At 51.1% G+C, this 18,758-nt stretch overlaps 6 protein-coding genes and 1 non-coding gene across 7 annotated transcripts; 4 read left to right on the top strand and 3 right to left on the bottom strand.

Moving 5' to 3' along the window:
• Window positions 1-124: 124 nt before the first annotated feature.
• sey1 (dynamin-like GTPase SEY1) lies at window positions 125-3,485 on the top strand. Its single transcript, XM_025574831.1, has 4 exons — window positions 125-612; window positions 769-1,206; window positions 1,275-3,019; window positions 3,073-3,485. The coding sequence occupies exons 1-4, from the start codon at window positions 512-514 to the stop codon at window positions 3,360-3,362; spliced, it is 2,574 nt and encodes an 857-aa protein (XP_025432320.1). The 5' UTR covers window positions 125-511; the 3' UTR covers window positions 3,363-3,485.
• Window positions 3,486-3,643: 158 nt separating this feature from the next.
• Window positions 3,644-4,754, top strand: BP01DRAFT_365084 (uncharacterized protein; the record flags this gene model as incomplete). Its single annotated transcript, XM_025576348.1, has 2 exons — window positions 3,644-3,848; window positions 3,937-4,754. 2 exons carry the CDS (start codon window positions 3,644-3,646, stop codon window positions 4,752-4,754), a joined length of 1,023 nt encoding a protein of 340 aa, XP_025432319.1.
• Window positions 4,755-5,083: 329 nt separating this feature from the next.
• On the top strand, window positions 5,084-6,259 carry BP01DRAFT_365083 (acyl-CoA thioesterase; the record flags this gene model as incomplete). The annotated part of the gene is made up of 2 exons (XM_025576347.1): window positions 5,084-5,206; window positions 5,321-6,259. 2 exons carry the CDS (start codon window positions 5,084-5,086, stop codon window positions 6,257-6,259), a joined length of 1,062 nt encoding a protein of 353 aa, XP_025432318.1.
• Window positions 6,260-6,529: 270 nt separating this feature from the next.
• Window positions 6,530-7,836, bottom strand: BP01DRAFT_422855 (uncharacterized protein; the record flags this gene model as incomplete). Its single annotated transcript, XM_025579591.1, has 3 exons — window positions 6,530-7,055; window positions 7,114-7,332; window positions 7,392-7,836. 3 exons carry the CDS (start codon window positions 7,834-7,836, stop codon window positions 6,601-6,603), a joined length of 1,119 nt encoding a protein of 372 aa, XP_025432317.1. The 3' UTR covers window positions 6,530-6,600.
• Window positions 7,837-8,131: 295 nt separating this feature from the next.
• BP01DRAFT_422854 (Hsp70 family protein) lies at window positions 8,132-10,861 on the top strand (the record flags this gene model as incomplete). The annotated part of the gene is made up of 10 exons (XM_025579590.1): window positions 8,132-8,204; window positions 8,258-8,335; window positions 8,381-8,847; window positions 8,902-8,946; window positions 8,999-9,065; window positions 9,135-9,403; window positions 9,613-9,710; window positions 9,832-10,012; window positions 10,078-10,216; window positions 10,279-10,861. 10 exons carry the CDS (start codon window positions 8,132-8,134, stop codon window positions 10,473-10,475), a joined length of 1,614 nt encoding a protein of 537 aa, XP_025432316.1. The 3' UTR covers window positions 10,476-10,861.
• A 706-nt stretch (window positions 10,862-11,567) lies between these two features.
• Window positions 11,568-11,639, bottom strand: BP01DRAFT_t114. The gene has a single exon. It is a non-coding gene; the product is annotated as a tRNA-Glu (tRNA).
• Window positions 11,640-14,075: 2,436 nt separating this feature from the next.
• On the bottom strand, window positions 14,076-15,851 carry BP01DRAFT_28937 (uncharacterized protein). Its single transcript, XM_025571575.1, has 5 exons — window positions 15,758-15,851; window positions 15,089-15,698; window positions 14,680-15,031; window positions 14,372-14,632; window positions 14,076-14,322 (listed from the first exon to the last, which is right to left on the bottom strand). Exons 2-5 carry the CDS (start codon window positions 15,664-15,666, stop codon window positions 14,167-14,169), a joined length of 1,347 nt encoding a protein of 448 aa, XP_025432315.1. The 5' UTR covers window positions 15,667-15,698; window positions 15,758-15,851; the 3' UTR covers window positions 14,076-14,166.
• Window positions 15,852-18,758: the final 2,907 nt, after the last annotated feature.

Here is an 18,758-nt window from a genome sequence, read left to right as displayed (position 1 = left end):
GGCGGTTGGCGGCCTGGATGCTCAGGCGACGACTCCACTAAGTTAGCACTCGTAGTTATGATGACCCACGGTCGACAACTGACCAAACAAGAAGAGGGTCCCGTCCCGAGTCTCTCCTCCTGACCTTCCAGCCACTCTCTTCCCAACAACATATGAACCAAAACTCCCTCTCTGATCATCGGGGCGCTTTCTTTTACTCTCTTGCCTTGTGATCATTTTCTCTCTATCCCATGGTGATCGCCTTCTGATCTCATTTCATTGTCGGTCACTCCTTGCCTTCTGCTCTCAACCTGTCTCGTCTCATCTTGTACTACTACTACTACTTCCTCCTCTCGCCACGGTCTCCGCATCTGACGTTCCCTATTCCCACTTGCGCTTCCGGGGGCCCTCCACTACGACTCGCTTCATCTCAACACAGAGCCAGCTAAATATTCATTTAAGTTTGAAACTTAACCAGGTTACGCTCTAGGACTGTCAACGGGCGTGCCGCGCAGACGCCACCAGTTCCCTCATGGCAACCAACGGCCATTTTGCCTCGATCGGCAACGGCAGCAGCGACAAGACTGCTTACGAGCATGGCGTGCAAGTCATTGACGGGGACAAAGAGTTCAAGTATGCCATGCATGATCTCCCACTGATGTTTTCCAACTCCAACGCACGAGCCTTGACCATACGCACTTCTCGATCACGGTTCCCGATTGTACCTATCAGGGGACGATACACCTGGTGTACAACTGGCGCATGCGGCTAATCATTAGTTCATTACAGTCCGAATCTCTCCAAATACCTGAGTCTCGAAGATGTCACCCACGCCGGGTTCAATTATCATCTCATCTCCGTGTTCGGATCCCAATCGACCGGAAAGTCCACGCTACTGAATCACCTATTTGGGACCCATTTCTCAGTTATGTCCGAGCTGGAGCGCCGTCAGACGACCAAGGGCATATGGCTGTCGAAGAACAAGAACGGCGGGGACTCGTCGATGGCGGATAATATTCTGGTTATGGATGTCGAAGGCACAGATGGTCGCGAAAGAGGCGAAGATCAGGATTTTGAGCGCAAAAGCGCTCTCTTTGCGCTCGCGACCAGTGAGGTTCTGATTGTCAATATCTGGGAACACCAGGTCGGACTTTACCAGGGTGCAAACATGGGACTACTGAAGACTGTCTTTGAAGTCAATCTTCAGCTTTTTCTGAAGGATCGGAAGTAGGTTTGCTCTGCTCAACTTGATTGCATTTTCGTATGTGCTAACTCTTACCCTATTCGCGAAATAGCACTACACACCGGTCTCTTTTGTTCTTCGTGATTCGTGATTTTGTTGGCAATACGCCCTTGAAGAACCTGCAGAACACCCTCATGGAAGACATGTCCCGACTATGGGACTCGATCTCGAAGCCCGCTGGCTTGGAGCAGTCGTCGGTGCACGATTATTTTGATTTCCAATTTTATGGCCTTCCTCACAAGAGTTATCAGCCCGAACAGTTTGTTGCTGAGACCAAGAAACTCAGCTTGCGTTTCCGTGAAGACCACAAAGACTCCGCCCTCGATCCTCGCAAGGGTGAGTTCTCTGACGGTGGAGTCTTCCTACCCGAGTACCACCGCAGAATTCCCGCCGATGGATTTTCCAAGTACGCAGAGGGCATTTGGGATCAGATTGTGAACAATAAGGATTTGGACCTTCCAACCCAGCAGGAGCTGCTGGCCCAATTCCGCTGCGATGAAATTCTGCGGGAGGTTATGACTGCGTTTGATGAAGCCATTGTCCCGTTTGAGGACAAGCAATCACAGGCGGCTCGTCTTGGTGAGCCGGAAATTCTTGGTGGTTTGGGGGCCGCCATGCGCTCCTCTCGCAGCAAGGCGTTCAGCAGTTTCGAGACCGAGGCCAGTCGCTACCACAAGGGTGTCTATCTGCGTAAGCAGGCCGAGTTGGAAGAGAAAATTGACACCCGCCTTAAGGCCCTCTTTCAGGGACAGCTTGACGCTATGCACAAGGCTGGTATCAATGAGTTCAGCGAGGCTGTCTCTAATACTGTCAAGACTGGTCAGAAGAAGGGTACTAGTTACGACTTCGCGGAGATCGTCAATGAGGAGGTGACCAAAGCAATTCAGAAGTTCGAGGAGGTCGCGCGCGCCACCGTAGTTGAGGAGACGTCTTGGAGCGATTACCAGCAACAGTTGTCGCTGTATGAGAAAGAATTGGCCGATGTGAGCGCACGATTGCGACGGGAGGAGATGAGACGGCTGGCCACCCGGGTTGAGCGATGGGTTCAGTCCCGTCTAGGAGAGTCGGTCGGGCTGGAGTTCAATGCGCTTGGTTCTGGGCGCGCTGGAGGCGGTGCACCAGAAGAAGGCGACAAGCCTGCAGAGAAGAAGTTCTGGGACCGTGTCTGGAATGTTTTTGTTGAGACGGTTCTTGATGCTGAGCGCAGATTCACCGATCGCGCCAGTAGCTTTGACGCCAGCTTGGAAGAGGTTGACGTTGGTCTGTGGCGGTTGCGCCGGAAGTCCTGGGGCGTGCTGCGTGCCAAGATTGAAGAAGAGATGTTGGAGGGAAACTTGTTGCTGAAGCTGCGTGAGAACTTCGAGGACAAATTCCGCTACGACGAGGCTGGCGTCCCCCGAATCTGGCGCCCGACGGATGATATTGAAGGCATCTATACACGGGCGCGCGAGTCGACTCTGACGCTTATCCCGCTACTGTCACGATTCCGCCTCGAGGAGACCTCCGCTCCACCTCCGCTGGATCGCTGGATCGGACACACTCCAAGCTCTTCGACCCCGGCGGACGAGGAGGACTTGCCACCAATTGGAGGAGTGGACGAGGAGGAAGGCAAGAGCTTAGAGGAAGAGATGACGATGCTCAGCGAGGCTAAGCGTCAAGAATTGACGGTGCGGTTTAAGAAGGCGGCGGACGGAGTATATGTGGAGGCAAAGCGCAGTGCCATCGGAGGCATGACGCAGGTCCCGCTGTACTTCTATGGTATTCTCCTTGCGCTGGGCTGGAACGAGATTGTCGCTGGTAAGTGTTCTCTCTTTTTCTTGGTGGAAGGTCCAGCACTAATCAAGTCATAGTGCTTCGCAATCCCGCCTACTTCTTCCTGCTGTTCGTGTGCGCAGTGGGCGCATATGTCACCTACCAGCTTAACCTCTGGGGCCCTATCATGAAAATGACGGAGGCCGCCTCTAACCAAGCCATGGTGGAGGGTAAGAGACGCCTGCGCGAGTTTCTAGAGTCGTCTGATACAGGCCGCCAAGCAATTGCGATGTCGACGCCAGGCGGCACTGGACGCGGTGAGCAGCACGAGATGTCACGTCTTAACAAGCAAGGAAAGAATGTGACGGAAGCTGAGGATGATCTGTGAAGCTGGAAGGGAGTCTTGCATTCTTGTATTCCACTATTGTGTATTGTCATTGTCTGAATAGAAATCATCTCTACGGCTCTGGGGAGCTGTTTATGTACTGTACACCGCTCGGTTCATACTTGGATTTCACTTAAGCCCGGACTTACTCCGATTCCCCGCCTTTTGTTACAACACCACTCAACGGTGACTTAAATACTCTCTCCTCCTCGCCCGTCACTTCCACTTCATTGCTATTGTCTTGCCAGTCTACTTTGTGCTCTACCCTTGTATACGCTTTCATAATGTCAGAACTGGACATTCCCGAGACATACGACGACCTCCCGGACAAGCGACGATTCTGGCCCGCGGCGCCGGGCTCGCGCGAAGAGGGACTGGGCATGCTACGGCTGTTGACCCCCGAGGTTGTTGCCAATGCAGCCCAGACGCAAATTCGGACGGGCGAGCGCGTGTGTCTGAATTGGGATCTCGAGAAGCTGAATCCCCCTGGTGCGTTCCTGCTCGCAAGATCCGAGCCCCGCAGCAGTTGCTGCTGTGTATTTAAGTGGCATACTAATGACGTTATCGCATGGGCCAGGCTTCAAGCGCAAACCCTTCGAACACAAGGTCAAGTGGGTAGCGGAAGGTGTTGCCTTTGACGACGAATATCACCTCAACCCGCAGCAATCCTCGCAATGGGATGGACTGCGTCACCACAGTCAACCGCCGCCCCCGCTGCCTGCGCCCGGACCGGAGGACAGTAGTAGCACAACCTCGAGCCACAGCACAGACGAACAAGTATTTTACGGCGGCACCAGGGCGGCCGAGATCCTCGACCCCAAGTCCGCACGCATTGGCATCGGCTACTGGGCGAAGCAGGGGATTGCGGGCCGCGGGGTGCTGATTGATTACTACAGCTGGGCGCGGGAGAAGCGCGGGGTTACGGTCGACGCACTCAGCCGATACGAGATTTCGCTGGACGATGTGCAGGCAATCGCGCAGGAATGCGGCATCGAGTTCCAGCGCGGCGACATCTTCTTCCTGCGCGTGGGGTTGCCGGCCACGTGGGACAGGATGACCGAGGCCCAGCAGGCGGCGTACAGCCGGCAGCCGACGCCGCAACATGCAGGGCTGGAGCAAAGCGAGCGTGTGCTACGTTTCATCTGGGATCATCATTTTGCAGCGGTGGCGTCGGATGCAGTCAGCTTCGAGGTCTATCCGCCGCTGAAGCCAGAGTGGGATCTCCATCATTACCTGTTGGCTGGGTGGGGGTTGCCGATTGGGGAGATGTTCGATCTCGATGAACTGGCGGAGATGTGTCGGCGTCTGGGCCGGTGGACATTCTTCGTATCAAGTAGCCCGTTAAATTGCGCGCGGGGTGTGTCGAGCCCGCCAAATTGTATGGCGATTTTCTAAGTCGCGACCAGAGCTGAAGTTGAAGCTGAAAATGTTGATGGATGGACGGATGGCTGAGATAAGCACAACAAACCTCCACGTGCCTCGGCTCACCGAGCTCAACACTTTTGTTTGCATCGGCGCGTCTCATTTTTGGGAGTGGTTTTCAGGAGACAGGCACATTGCTGGCGGGAGATTGAACTTTTTCATTGTCATTTTCTTTGACGGACAGGCAGACCTGTCTGTCGTTTCATCTGCCACACTGGATGCGCCTTGTTGCTGGCTTGATTTCCCATTGCTTGGACTGGAATCTATAGCATAGCTCCGGTAGCGATAATCAGACTGTCAACATGGCTTCCCTGTCCACTCTTTCCAACCTCCTCGGGGAGTTTATCTCATCTCTTCTCACCTGGAAAGCCTTAGCACTACTCCTGGCATTGATCAATCTCAAGAATCTTCCTCTGGTCTGGCATGTAAGTGCAACTATTCGCCTCCTTATCGCAGCTCTGAACTCCTCCACCATTATCCTCAACCACCACCTCACCCTCACCCGCAAGCCCACAATTTACTGACATAAATCCCCAAAGGCCCGCCTCCTCCACCACCTCTACCGCAACCTCCGCCGCTCCCCGCGAGACCCGCACCATCCGCCCAGCACGCACCCACTCCCGCACCCCACGCACCCGATCTTCCTCCCACTGACCATCACCTCGCGCACCCCGATTCTCGAAACGGACTACAACTTCCACAAATCCAACAGCACCTACTTCTCGGATCTGGACATCGCCCGCACCGCCCTCGCCACCCGCATTTTCACCCCGGGCTCGCGCATCGTGAACCGCGACCTCGACGCCGAACTCGCTTCTTCTGTCACTTCCCCCTCTACTTCTGGGGCCAAGGACTCACCCCAAAACGGCAGCAAACTGCGATTATACATCGCCGTCGGCAGCGTCTTCTGCTCCTTCAAGCGCGAGATCAAGCCCTTTGAGCGGTACGAGATCACCTCCCGTTTGATCGCGTGGGATGAGAAGTGGGTGTATATTGTGAGTTATTTCGTGAGGCCGGGGAAAGGTGGCAATGGTAAGAAGGCCAAAGGGAAAATGTTGGCCTCGGCGTTGGGCAAATATGTGGTTAAGAAGGGGAGGGTGACGGTTCCGCCGGAGAGGGTGTTGAGGGCGAGTGGGTTTCTGCCGGAACGGCCTGATGGTGCCGAATTTGAGTTAGTGGGAGAAAGCGTGACGCCTGGGGAGAGTGGGAGTGAGGAGGGTATTACGGCTACGGCAACGGCTACGGCGTCGGGGGTGGATACGGAGGTGGTGAAGGAGGTTATATTGAATGGAGGGGACGGGGATGGGGATGGGGATGCGGAGAAGGAGGAGCAGAGGAGGAGGAATGTCCGGTTATCGTGGAATGAGGAGGATTGGCCGTGGGAGAGGATTGAGGAGGAGAGGTTGCGTGGGTTGAGGGTGGTAGAGGGGTATGCTGGGTTGGATGCGAAGCTGTTTGAGGAGTGGGGTGGGGAGTGATTTTTCAATAGAACTAGATTTAGATTTCGGTGGCTTTGAATATTTTCATGTAGAATGTATCATCTCAGCGTGTTCATGGTGGTATTATAGAGATGGGTAGGTTGCAGTCACAAATTGGCGCGGTGCTCAAAGTAGTATCATGTAAAAGCGCAACTACTGGTCGAAATGCATCTTATACTCAGTGAAGAGAATTTTCTTTGAAAGTGTAAACCATGTTGAAATAGCACACAAGAAGCATGATTCAATTACTTCGTCAAACTTATCCAATCTCCCAGATCAATGCTTCCCCCAGAATACCATCTGTCTGTTGACAGTGGGCACAGCGAATCGATATTGCCCCGTTATCCCTCAATCACCTCATGATTGTTCCGAAAGTCCGAGTGAGGCCTCTCACCATCACCCATTGTCCAGACCAGCTCGGGCTCCAACACTTCACTGCCTTCGTCAACCTGCTTCATGATTGCTGGCCACAGAGACCATCTCACCACCCCGGTCGTCTCTCCGTCACCCCCTCCAAAAACCATAGACTGTTGAGAGTATCTGGTCCCCATGGGACTGCAGTGAAAGACAAATGTTTGCTTTAGCCGGCTCAGAGCTATCTTGAATCCCACACATTTCCGCAACAGGTTGACGAGCTGGCATGTCCTTGTTTCATCGTTGGTGGAGGAAAAGGTGCTGAATTGAGCATTGACCTGGCCGACAATGAGGTTCATCGCCTTTTCACAGTGGCCTCTCGAGCCTGCCTCTATTGCGATGCTGGTAGCCATCCTCCAGGTGTTGTGTGTTGCCTCGGAACCTGCAGCTGTTTAGCAGTCTAAATAGACAACACGCACGAATTTAAGAAGCGCACATACAGTTTTGTCGAACATTGGCCTCGACTCCGGCGAGAAACTGATCAGCTTGGATGGTTTCTATGCCAAACTGATGTGGCACGAAAATGCACGCATGGATGAAGCTCGCAATAGTGAAGTGGATACAGGCCCGTCGCTGAGAGGAACTGTGCGGAAAGCCAGTCTGTCCATTCGACGACACCAGTTTTGCCACGTCTCTGAAGTTAGATTTGACCCAGCTGTCTAAAGTCTGGTTCAATCTTCGCATCTGCTCAATGACTTGGTCATCTCCCAGTATCTACAAGGTCCCGTCTGCAGTGCTTTGAGCTTGTCATAGAGCCTATTGAGCTCTTCCTGATGACGCTCATCATTAGCTGTTGCTTCCTCGCGCGCCTGCCTCAGAAGACGGTCCTGCTGTTCGATCCTCTCTCGGTCTACCATCTGCTGTCTTTTCAAGGTTCTGTGGGCATCATGCGCCTGGCAGAGCTGTTGACTGAGTCGTCGAATCTTTTCCGCGTGATCTCTACCCTGTCTCCGATGCGTTGCCAGCTCTTGGCACAACTGTTGATTCTGGAGCAAAACCATCTCCGTCTTCTTCTGCTGTCTGTTTGTCTCTTCACCTTGTGTCAGCTGCAACTCATCTCTGATGTTCAAATGCTCATCTCTGGTGGCTATGGCTCGCACAGTTTGATGTAGCCTCTTCCATAGACGCCATCGATGCACAAAGAGGACGACTTTCCACTGCATGATGTTTCTCTTAGTAGGCTCAATCTCTTGAATGGGGTCTCTGCCAGTAATCCAATGAAATACATAGTCGCTGCAGATGTTTTCGAGTATTTCCGCTTAGTGACGCGATCCCACGCAAACACCATCAATTCCGGCCCGGTAACCATTCTGTCATGGCCGGAATTGCTATTGAACCAAACTTCCCACGCTCATATAAACAGACCTTACTTTCTTCCACTGACCTTCAGAGAGGCAAAAATTTACTTCCCATCGGTCCCTTCAAGACTTACGCAGCATAGGCGAGCACGCTTACCAGATGCACGAACACAGCAAGAAAGGGGCGCAAGGACCCTCGATTGTCCTTGGCGTGGACTTTGGAACAACCTTCAGTGGGTATGTTTAGCCGTCATTAAAAGTCATCCTATTATGCCTTCTCACATAGAGAGCAGGGTTGCATGGGCTTTCAAAGGATCGTCGGATGATATCGAGGTAATATCTACTTGGCCGGGGAGAGGCAATGGTATGTACATTCATACTCTTCGCCGATGAGCCCTTTCCCTTACAGTCTGGCGATATTGTAAACCAGCAACTTCCGCAAAAGTGCCTTCAACCCTTTCTTACGGGGTCCATGCCACCACCTGGGGCTACCAGGTCGGGCCGTACAATGAGGCTTTTCGAGGGTTCAAGTTGCTTCTGGATCAGGAGCAGGAAACGGAGTATCCGCCGTCTCTGGCATGCAAGGAACGGCTTATGAGGTATCAGACAACTGCGGTCAAGGTGACAGCGGACTATTTGAGGTGTCTCCTTAGGCACATCGAGGGCATTTTGGAGCGGCGTCTGGGAATAGCTACACAGGACATGGATTTGCGATTCGTGCTCACAGTGCCAGCTGTCTGGTCTGACAGAGCTAAAGATGCCACTTTGCAAGCCGCTCTGGATGCCGGTATCCATCCCCAAGACGTCTCGCTCGTTTCAGAACCGGAGGCTGCTGCCCTCTATTCATTACGCGCCATTCAACCCAACTCGGTTGCTGTATGCTGAACCCCAAACTGTGACAATTTTCCATCAAACTCTGACAGCTGACAGAGAGATGATGTGTTCATTGTCTGCGATGCTGGCGGCGGCACGGTGGTGAGAGTGACCGAGGCAACAGCTCGGATCTGGCGATGGCTGACTTATGCAGGACCTAATCTCGTACCAAGTCAAGAGTTTGGAGCCTCTCAGTTTGAGCGAGGTTGTGAAGGGAGCAGGTATGCTGAGACCATCTGTCCAGAAATTGCCATGCGTCACTTTTTCTGTAAATATTAATGATGATTTAGGTCGCGTCTGCGGTTCGATGTTGTTGGACGAACGTTTCGAGAAAAGTCTCGAGGAAAGAATGGGGCCCGAAGCCTTCGCCGCCTTGCCGGTAAAATCGAGAGAAATTGCAATACAGTTTTGGCAAGATAGAGTCAAGCCTGGTTTCAAGGGTACCTATGACAATGAATACGCTGACGTTGACTACTTCATCCCAATTCCAGGAGCGCGTGACGATCTCTCAATCCCAATTGAGGATGGATTCTTTTTCCTTACCAGGTCTGATATCATCGTACGCCTTTTGAACAAATGATTAACGTTGCGCTTTGCTTTGATCGCGCTTAGTGAGGATGTTACAAGTATTTTCGAGCCAATTGTCAAGGATGTGGAGTCACTTGTTGCAGAGTCGATCAATGGTATAAGGAAGAAAGAGCTCTCACCAAAGGTCACTCATTACTCGAAACTCAACCCAATCAATCATACTTATGACTTCTTTTGCAGGCAATCATACTTGTCGGGGGGTTTGGCGCCTCCGAGTTCCTCTTTCATCGCTTGCAAGAAGCAAACCCTACTGTGACTGTAATGCAGCCGCGTGACGCGTAAGTTCACTCAGCTTCACTAGTTAGCAGCGGCTAAATAGTCTACTCAGATGGTCAGCAGTAGTAACGTTCGCCACTTGAAGCCGCGCATCCTAGCAGCAGTCAGCTGATATGATTGTAGTGGTGCGGTTCATCGAGGGCTGGATGGCAACCAGGTAGAAAATCGCATCGCCTGCCGCCATTACGGCGTCGGCTATCGCACTCAATACATCGAAAGTCGACATGATCCTAATGACAGATATTGGGATGAGCTTGAGGAGAAGTACATGGTCGATGATCGCATGAATTGGTATATCAAAAAGGTGCGTGCTGGGGCATTAGCTACTTAGCTGCAACAACCTCGAACTCGACTTAACCGAGCGTACAGTACTCGAAGCTTTCCGAGAGCGAGCCGATCAAGATGCCATTCTATTGTATTGTGCGGACCACTCACACGGCGGGCTTCTTATTGAAGAACGGCTTATTCTTCTGTAATCACGAGGATGCACCGGATACGAAGAATAATGGTACGTGTCCTACCAGTTCCAGCTAATGTCGCGCCCGCCTTTCTCTTGCTTACCCAAGACAGGAACGATACAGTTGTGCACACTGGAAGCGGACCTCAGCAGAGTCCCTCGAGAGCTCTTTTACCGAAAGCGTAACTCCAAGGGAGTTGAGTACTTCGAGATTCATTTCAAATTAGTCATGATCCCGACGTCTGCCTCACTAATGTTTGAGCTCGAATTCAACGGGGTACCCTACGGCAGCGTCCGTTCAAAGTATTAATAGCTTGGCGAGGCAGAGATGGCCGTCGCCAATGGTTCAATTCTAACCCAGAGTCATCGTGGGTTATTCTTACTATGTGCATTTGCTATTCGTGAAGGATCTATTCCGGTGATTGGAGCGATATCCAGAATGACGAAGTCTTTGTTCGCTTACCTCAACCGTTCCCAAGATTGTCTTCAGATACATGAGCTGAGAATGCATTGCTATGTTTTGATACTTCTGTCAAAATGACTGTCTTGACCGTCAGCGTTGAGCATGGCAAAGTCGCCTCAGTGACTGATTGATTCACGGGTCCCTGTCTGCGAGTGACATTTCGGGACGATATCCATATATAATACACCTCAGGCCAGCCCCGTGAAGGCAAAAGCACGCATTTTGCTTATGGGAACAAAGAATGAATCGCTTGGACTCTATAGGTTACCAGCGTAGGCATCCCAGAACTATAATTCCTCTTTGGCGGATAAGTGAATCTGAGCAACAATCCCTAACAAGTCACCTTGAGAAGTCGCATTTCTTTTCCGGCTTGGACGGTTCCTTGGATCTTAACTTTGTGAGAAAAGGAAAACGCTTTTGTAAAATCGTGTGCTCGCAGAACTGTGACCAAGGAACTAGTGCATAGCAGCTCGGGATTCGAGTTTTCGCATTAGAGCCTGTTCATTCTTTTGTGCAATTTATTTGTTCTCTGCGACAGTACGAATCATGCCTAGATATACTGAAAAGAGAAAATGAACCTTACTGATATAAAAACAGGAAGAAGCCGAACACGACTCGCAAATTGTGTTGAACCACCTACAGGGAAGGCCCGTATCTCGAGCCTCAGCAGGAATGAGACACGAAATAGATCGAGGCTCAGTTCAATTCTGCGCACTCTGCTTTTTTGAGTACCACGGAGTACAAGCAACGGTACAATACCTTGCCGACCTACCGGTATTTGCCCATAGCGGGAACGTCGGGCTCGGCAACCCGATGGCGCTACCCCCCGGGCTCCTGCATGGCGCATCCCGATTCGGTCCCGGGCCGAGCAAAAGGAAGACCCACACACCCACCACAATCGCTCGAAAGAACAGCGAACAACAAAGACAAAAGAATGAACTCCGATGCGGGGAATCGAACCCCGAGCTGCTGTGTGAGAGACAGCGATGTTAGCCATTACACCACATCGGATGTTGTTGAATGCTCGTGTCTTTTTATAAATATTGATCAAAAAATACTGCCTGGAGCAGGAGTTCCCTTCCAGCGTAGGCAAAATCAAGTCTGAGCAGATGGAGGGTCACCAGCCCTCTGAAGGAATTATAAAACAAAACCTTTTGTAGCCATGAGAGTAATGCTTCAGGATGAGTTGCTATGTGACTTTATTCAGTCCTCAAGGAAGCATTCATGTGCCTGGATGGAAGACATATTAGGGCCAAACTCCGCATCCCAAGAAAGATATATTGTTCTGTGAGCCAAACCACGCGACTCAAAATGTGTGAAAAAAACCGACTAGATAGTGATACCACAAACTAGCGGCAAGGTTGCTTTTATTATTAATTTTTCTTTCCCACTGAATATGCATCAAGTCAGGCCATAACTATACATGAGTACTGGAATATATGAAGCATACATGGTGGGCCATCTAAGCACATTGCGGTATCTCAGGCCTCCCAAATATGAAGCGAGGTGCAATGATCCAATCGCACAGAAACTTCGCAGTGGTTTTGTTCAAGCCGAGAGCGTGGAAGAGTGACCACCACGGGCTAAAGCACCCAACACAGAAACTATCACAACACAGTAAGTAAACACTGTACTAGCGCACTCGGGCTGTCGAAATCATCCAAGACACAAGTATCGTGAGGCACATCAGTAGGTATTTCTTGCTCCATTATGAAGTGTATGATTAGTAAATATCCCTTGAAGCCCTCATATATACTTACTTTCCGTGATTGTCTTCGACATTAGCCGTCGTAAATAAAGCCACTCGAACCCAGACCTTTTTGGGGTGGATCGGGCAAGAGCTTCACCCAGACCTCATATTACATCGCCAGAAGGAATCAAGCAAACGAAACCATCGGACTTCTTCATTGAAGGAAACTAAGTCCGACTGGAGGTCGACTGCGGGGTATAGGGTGAAGACCTTGGTTATTCTTACCAAGACTAAGCATCTGGGGTGATTTTATTGCTTTTGATGCCATAGTAATGACATAACATGGAGTGTGCACCCCAGTCGTAGTGGGCCCTTACCAGATCCTCGGGCCGAGCCGTGGTATCTGGTTTCGAGTTGTCCGTAGTTGCGAGACTGCGATGAGCTACCTCATAGGAGCATACTGACTCCGTTTCGATAACAACAATCATATCGCATAATATCCGCCAGGACAGGCAAAACTGACGTCACATTTGCTAGAAGGACAGCAACTGCAGACAAGGCCCAACAAAACTTGATCATCAGTTGATGAACTGCTTTCCTCCAACATGCGCACAAGTCCGCAAGCTTTCTGGAAGCACACATATATGAATTTCTATCGCAAGCCAGTTCCTAGTCGACAGCCGAGGACTCGTTCTCTATCAAGAGGAATTAAAGCAAGCTCTCATGCACCCGAATCATGCAGGGAACGATCCGATGGAGCTTGGATGCAATCGATACTTTTATGACACCAGAATGGCTAATTTGTACATAGATATAATAAAATCACCAAGAAGTATCTGTACCAATATACCAGATACCAATGGTTGTGGGTCAATTAATTCGATTGGGATTGATATTTAAACTCACCAGGCTTCCTCCAGTTACAATCAGCAGAGCGAGCTTCCCAAAAGCTATCTAATGTTCAATCTCGCCCAGCTTATCGATGTTGCAAGAAAGTGCTGTGATGGAGCTAGAGAAGCCACCAGGAGTCAGGCTCAGCTCAGTCTGGGATCAATGGACGCGAGAATCAAAGCTGAAGCTGGTCACACAGATCATCAACTTAGAAAACAGATTGTTGACCATACAGTTCCCTAAGCACGGCTTCATATGATTTATAGATGATCTGCTTTCACTTACTGGAAAAGGTAGTTTAATCAAAGTTGATGCCGCAATCCCTGCCCTGAGTCGCTTTTCCATAGGACCTCTTACCTTTGCAGAGCTTTGGAGCGATGGCAGATGTGGTGCAGGCTCCAGCAAAGGGTTTGGCTACTTTCCACTCAAGCTCGACTCCTTCTCCTTCGATCAATTCTGATGTCTCTCGAGTGCTTTGACCTGTCACCTGTGTTTGTGCTGTTTGTTTGTGGTGGGACGCCACTTCTCAGATCCACCCACTCGCGCGCTCCGACTACCACTCTCTCGAACACCGTTCTTCAATCATCTTGAGTTGCTGATAAGCCTTGTTTATTCTTGGCTACTGTGGAAGATTCCTATTCTATACTAATAAGGGATCTTTGTCAGAGCGACCTTTCCTGCGTACCACGTCCTCAATTCTACGCTCCATCCATTGTTCCATCTACTATTGATCAGCCAAGTGCAGCGAGATCCCGCAGGTTGACACTCACATTGATGAACTTGAAGAACACCCAGGTACCAACAGTTGCCAGCAGTAATACGCCTCCAATGAGAGGGTACCAACGCCAGGTTGGGTTATCTGCTAGAATATCCACGTTCATGCCAAACAGGCTCTGGCCAAGGTGAGTGAACTGTTCTCAACCGCAGATAGAGAGGACATGCTCACCGAAGCAAAGGTCAAGGGAAGAAAGATAAACTGAAGTCACACATCCGAGTTAGCATCATGTAGGCTCCCGCCAAGTGACGTCCTACCGTGATCCAGCTAAGTCGTTTCATACTGGTCGCCAGACTGGTCGATCGATGCGCTTCATTAATCGACACCCATGCAAATTCCTGTAAAATCAGCACGTATCACCGCAGCCATGGAAGTATAACTCCTCACAATTTGGAGCAGATCGCGCACTGTCTGTTCCAGCTTGTCAATCTGTCCCGAGATATCCCGGTCGAGCTCTATGATCATTTCCTGCATCTGTTCGGTGAACCTGCGCGTCTCACTGAACCGCTGATACTGGGTGACAAAATCTCGGGCTTGGTTAAGCTGCTCCGCCAGTATTCCTTGGACCTGAGTCCATTGCTGCATGTGCTTTGCTATAGAGTCAATGAGTCGGTCATCTTTCCCCCGAGCAGTCAATTGATGTGTGCGCTGCGGCTGTTAGCACCTGTCCCAGTAAGCATGGCAGTTGAGCTTACCAGTCGACCGAGATATCTTCTTGCCTCCCGGCAGATTGCCAACCAGTCCTCTCGCCAAGTCTGCATAAATAATTGCACTATCTCGAGATCGCTTTGCGGGATCCAGCCATAAGGCAAATTGCTGAAGAAATGGATTGCCTTTGGCGGTGCCTCCAGCACTGCCCATTCAATGATTCGAACCGTGCCCTTCTCATCATCGTCCTCTGTAAGCAAGTCCCCTACTTTTATGGCCTGTCGTATGAACAGACTAAATGTTCTGCAAGGACTTTTATGGCCCAAGGAGAAATTCAACTCATTAGGCGTCTCGGTCATTGGGCAATATGTTTCCCAGACATAATTCTCTCGGAAGAGCCTGGCGTCGACGGGTTATGACGGAGTCACAGCATGGAGATGCGGCACTAAGACTTACAGTAGATGTGTTTCTTCGACCGTCTTGGGTATTGCTTTTACCTCTTTCCGAGATACATCTGCTGTTATCCAGCGGGCCTTTCTGCGCCCGTCCCGAAGGAGCACAATATCAACGACCACGCTAGGCTTGATTCCACGGCTGTAAGCGCCAAAATTCAAATCCTCGTCAAGTTCCAGCATGTTCAGCCGTTGGTTCATCAGGGCAATCAAACCTGCACGGTCTCCTTCGGGTATAGTCATATCCATTACTGGGATTGAGTGTTGGCCCGGACCGGAGAAGTTGCGTGAGGGCATCAGATTCACAGTCGGCTTTCCTTCGCTACAAGGGCCGAACCAGTCACTATTTTCCAATTCATCAATGCGAGCTTTATGTTCCAGAAGTATGGTCACGGTGAGTCGATCTGCCTGTTGAAGCGCCATTCGCATGAGGGGAATCGAGCTGTACTCATCCTCTTCCTCTAAGCAGGGCTTATATCGTTCGAGGAAAGGTTTCAGCAATCGAGCACGGCCCTCTTGAATCATCAGTCGCAGAGACATGACATCTTTCTTTCGTTCAATGTCATTCCCAACGCCTAGCATGAGCGTATCAGCCACTGAGAAGTGGTTCCATTCTAAAGCATATATGAGCGGCGTCTTGCGATAACGATCAATTGAATTGGGATCTGCCCACGTGGTTCTCAGCAGATGTTGAACTAGTTTGAGATCGCCACGCTCGCTTGCCCAGGCAAGAAATGTCCGTCGAGCTTTTGTCATAGGTTCAACCCCAGGACTAGGCCCTAACACCTTCAGCCAATTTTGGAGATCGACATCAGCGGCCGTCGCCTCATGTACACCTGGCATACTTCTTCTGGTTGACTTCCCAACCAACCACCAAAGAGGAGTTTGTCCTTCATGGTCTTGAATGTCTCCACTAGCCCCATGATCCACCAACAGGCTCGCAGCTCCGAGATGCCTATTTTCAGCTGCCCAGGAAAGCGGGGTCCGCCCTCGCCCATCTTTACTATCGGGGTCTGCTTTGCCCTTGTCGAGAAGGAGCTCGACAATCTTATCGAAGCCCCATTCAGCGGCCCGCGACAACGGTGTGCGACCCCGCAGATCGGCCACTTCTGAGAGCACACCTTTCTGCAGGAGAAGCCCCACCATCTGCTCGTCACCGGCCTTTACGGCCCAGTGCAACGGGGTCTCTCCATGCAGGTCCGCGAGGTTAGGATCGGCTCCACGGTCGAGAAGCAATTGCATCAGATGACCCGGTCGATCGCAATCGGCTGCGGATTTGGCTTGCGTCAGGTCATAGGATGACGCCCAGGAGAAAGCAGTGCGACCAGTTTGATCTCGTACATCAGCGGAGACGCCATAGAGCAGGAACCGCACCTCGCTTAGCAAGCCGCGTTGGGCGGCTAGCATGAGTTGCGCCGTTCGGTCGTCATCTAGCTGGATAAACGAATCAATCGAAGCCACGGTCATCCTGTATCAACAAACGAAGCATGTTATTGATGAAGCTACCGAATCGAAGTCACGCAAATGTCTAATGGTTAGTGTCAGCCCGTCAGCCGCAGCTGCATATTGATCCGCCGCTTATTGGTGGAAATGCCGTGCAGGCATGTAAGCCGCTGAAGTCCGCTACTCTACAACCTAATCTTAGCAGATTGACTTGTATGTCGACCCTGCGACCAGAGAGTTCGTGGCCAGTTAGCGGCTCATGGTCAAGGGGTCATGGCCAAGGTTCCGGGAGTAGAGAGTGGCTTATGTTTTGCCTATCCTGATGATATGTCCATCCAACTGTGCGCCACTCCACTGATTTATGACTCTAAGCAGCAAAGAGGAAAGGTCACGCCCTATGTCTCGACGGGCTCAATCTAGACCAGACATTGACGAATTATAACGGGCGTTGCGTACCATAGCGTCCACCGTGCGCCTCTAGTTATGTCCGACATCGGCGCGAATATCAATGATAAAGATGGGCTTGCAGCATTGAAAGTATCCAATTGTGACGCCGATGAATGACGAACTGGTCATCCCCGCAATCCTTCAGAGGTAAATAGAATCAACGCGGATGCAGCTCATAGACTTCTGGAAAATGTTAAAACAGAGCTTATTCCCCAGTATACTTTCCCACAAAGTGATTCTGTCGAAACCGATCAGAGCCTCCGATGTTTTACTCACCATGTCGGCCGCACGTGACTCGCTTGGATCATGCCGTTACAGGATAGGGAGAAAGGTGCCTGATGGTGACATGTTTGCAGTACGTAAGAGCCTCGGAACTTTCCGTGTGATGGCAGACGCTCACCTGACTCTGCGACACGCAGTCTAAACTCTCGCTTCCTGGAGCGCATGAGGACGGCGGCGCCGGCGCATTCCTTTGTTATCACCCGAGGTAAGTCTACCGAAATCCTCTATCTCAGCTGGTGACTCTGAGTGAGATCAGGCGTGCATCATCCTCAGCGGACTTTGAAGGAATGCTTATCAGAGGCAGCAGCGCCGGCGACCAATTGATAGAGAGATGCCTATCTCTCGCTTTCTGGGCCAACCCCGCTCTGAATTGGCTTTAAAGCAAGCTCCACTGCCAAGGCTTGGCTGGGCATCCGTGGATTCCATTTGCTCCACCGTCCGCTGTCAAGCCAACGTTGGTTGGTTTGGCGGATATAGCACTATCAGTGGCCGCGATGGTGTCATTCAGTCTGATTTGTCGGACCTAATGATTGCAGAAGAACGCCTTCCGCCGGTCAACAATGCGTCGCAAGGTGGCCATGTCCGATTGGCTCTTCCGCACACACTTCTCACCCCTGGGTCCGGACAGAATCCTCGCTTCTCTCAGCGCAGTGAAGACTCGCCCGTGTTCTAATCTACTGCCGCTTAGGACTCCCAATATGCTCTTATTGACAACACAGAGAACATAGGCAGCGTGATTTTTGCCCTGGGATGAATGCCACTGGGGCTCTCAACATTGGCCGTGGCCTTGGAAGCAAGCTGATGCGATAACAGCCGAAAAGGTCCGGGATGCAACCTCAATTGCGGGGATTCTTGCACTATCACTTTGAATGGCGTACTCTGGGCTTCTAGCCGCATAATCCAGAGGCCCGTGCTAGGGCCGGTTCATCAATGCTCCTTCGAGGTTACGACTTGCTTAAAATCTCACCCGCCAATGAAGCTTGACATCGTTTAATCAAACGATGTATCTCATTCGTTGGCTCGAGGGACCATTGGGACGTCCATGCTGTTCAAAAGAGGTTCGCACAAGGGAATGAGGGCCATTTCCAAGTCCAGTCTGTCAGAATGATAAAGTCTCGAGGCACAGTCACTTATCATGCTTCATCTGAGGACTCCCGGGTGATCTGAAGGCACTGGCTAAGATATGAGGTCGTTTGTCTATCGAAGATTCGTGCTTCCTTGGTGAGCAATAATGTCGTGATCCTGCTGCTGCATCGCTTGAATGCCACATTTTTCTTTGCCACAGGCGATCGATTTTGCGAAATACGCTAAGGCCGCTAGGGTAAGATGGAATACCTGCCTTGTTTAGCCGCCACCCAGGCTGGAAGCAGGGGTAAGACGGAACCCACTCGAGCCTGACGCTAGGCATTGGCTATCTGCATGGCTCTATCCTCCCCAGGTCCGTCTGGGTAGATTGCTGATAGTCACTCCACGCGAGCGAACCGAATGTTGGCCCCGCTGGA

This window comes from Aspergillus saccharolyticus (assembly GCF_003184585.1).
Source record: "Aspergillus saccharolyticus JOP 1030-1 unplaced genomic scaffold BP01scaffold_11, whole genome shotgun sequence".
NCBI classification, from domain to species: Eukaryota; Fungi; Ascomycota; class Eurotiomycetes; order Eurotiales; family Aspergillaceae; genus Aspergillus; species Aspergillus saccharolyticus.
The sequence above is the reverse complement of the archived record's forward strand: the minus strand, read 5'-3'. Positions and strand labels throughout refer to the sequence as shown.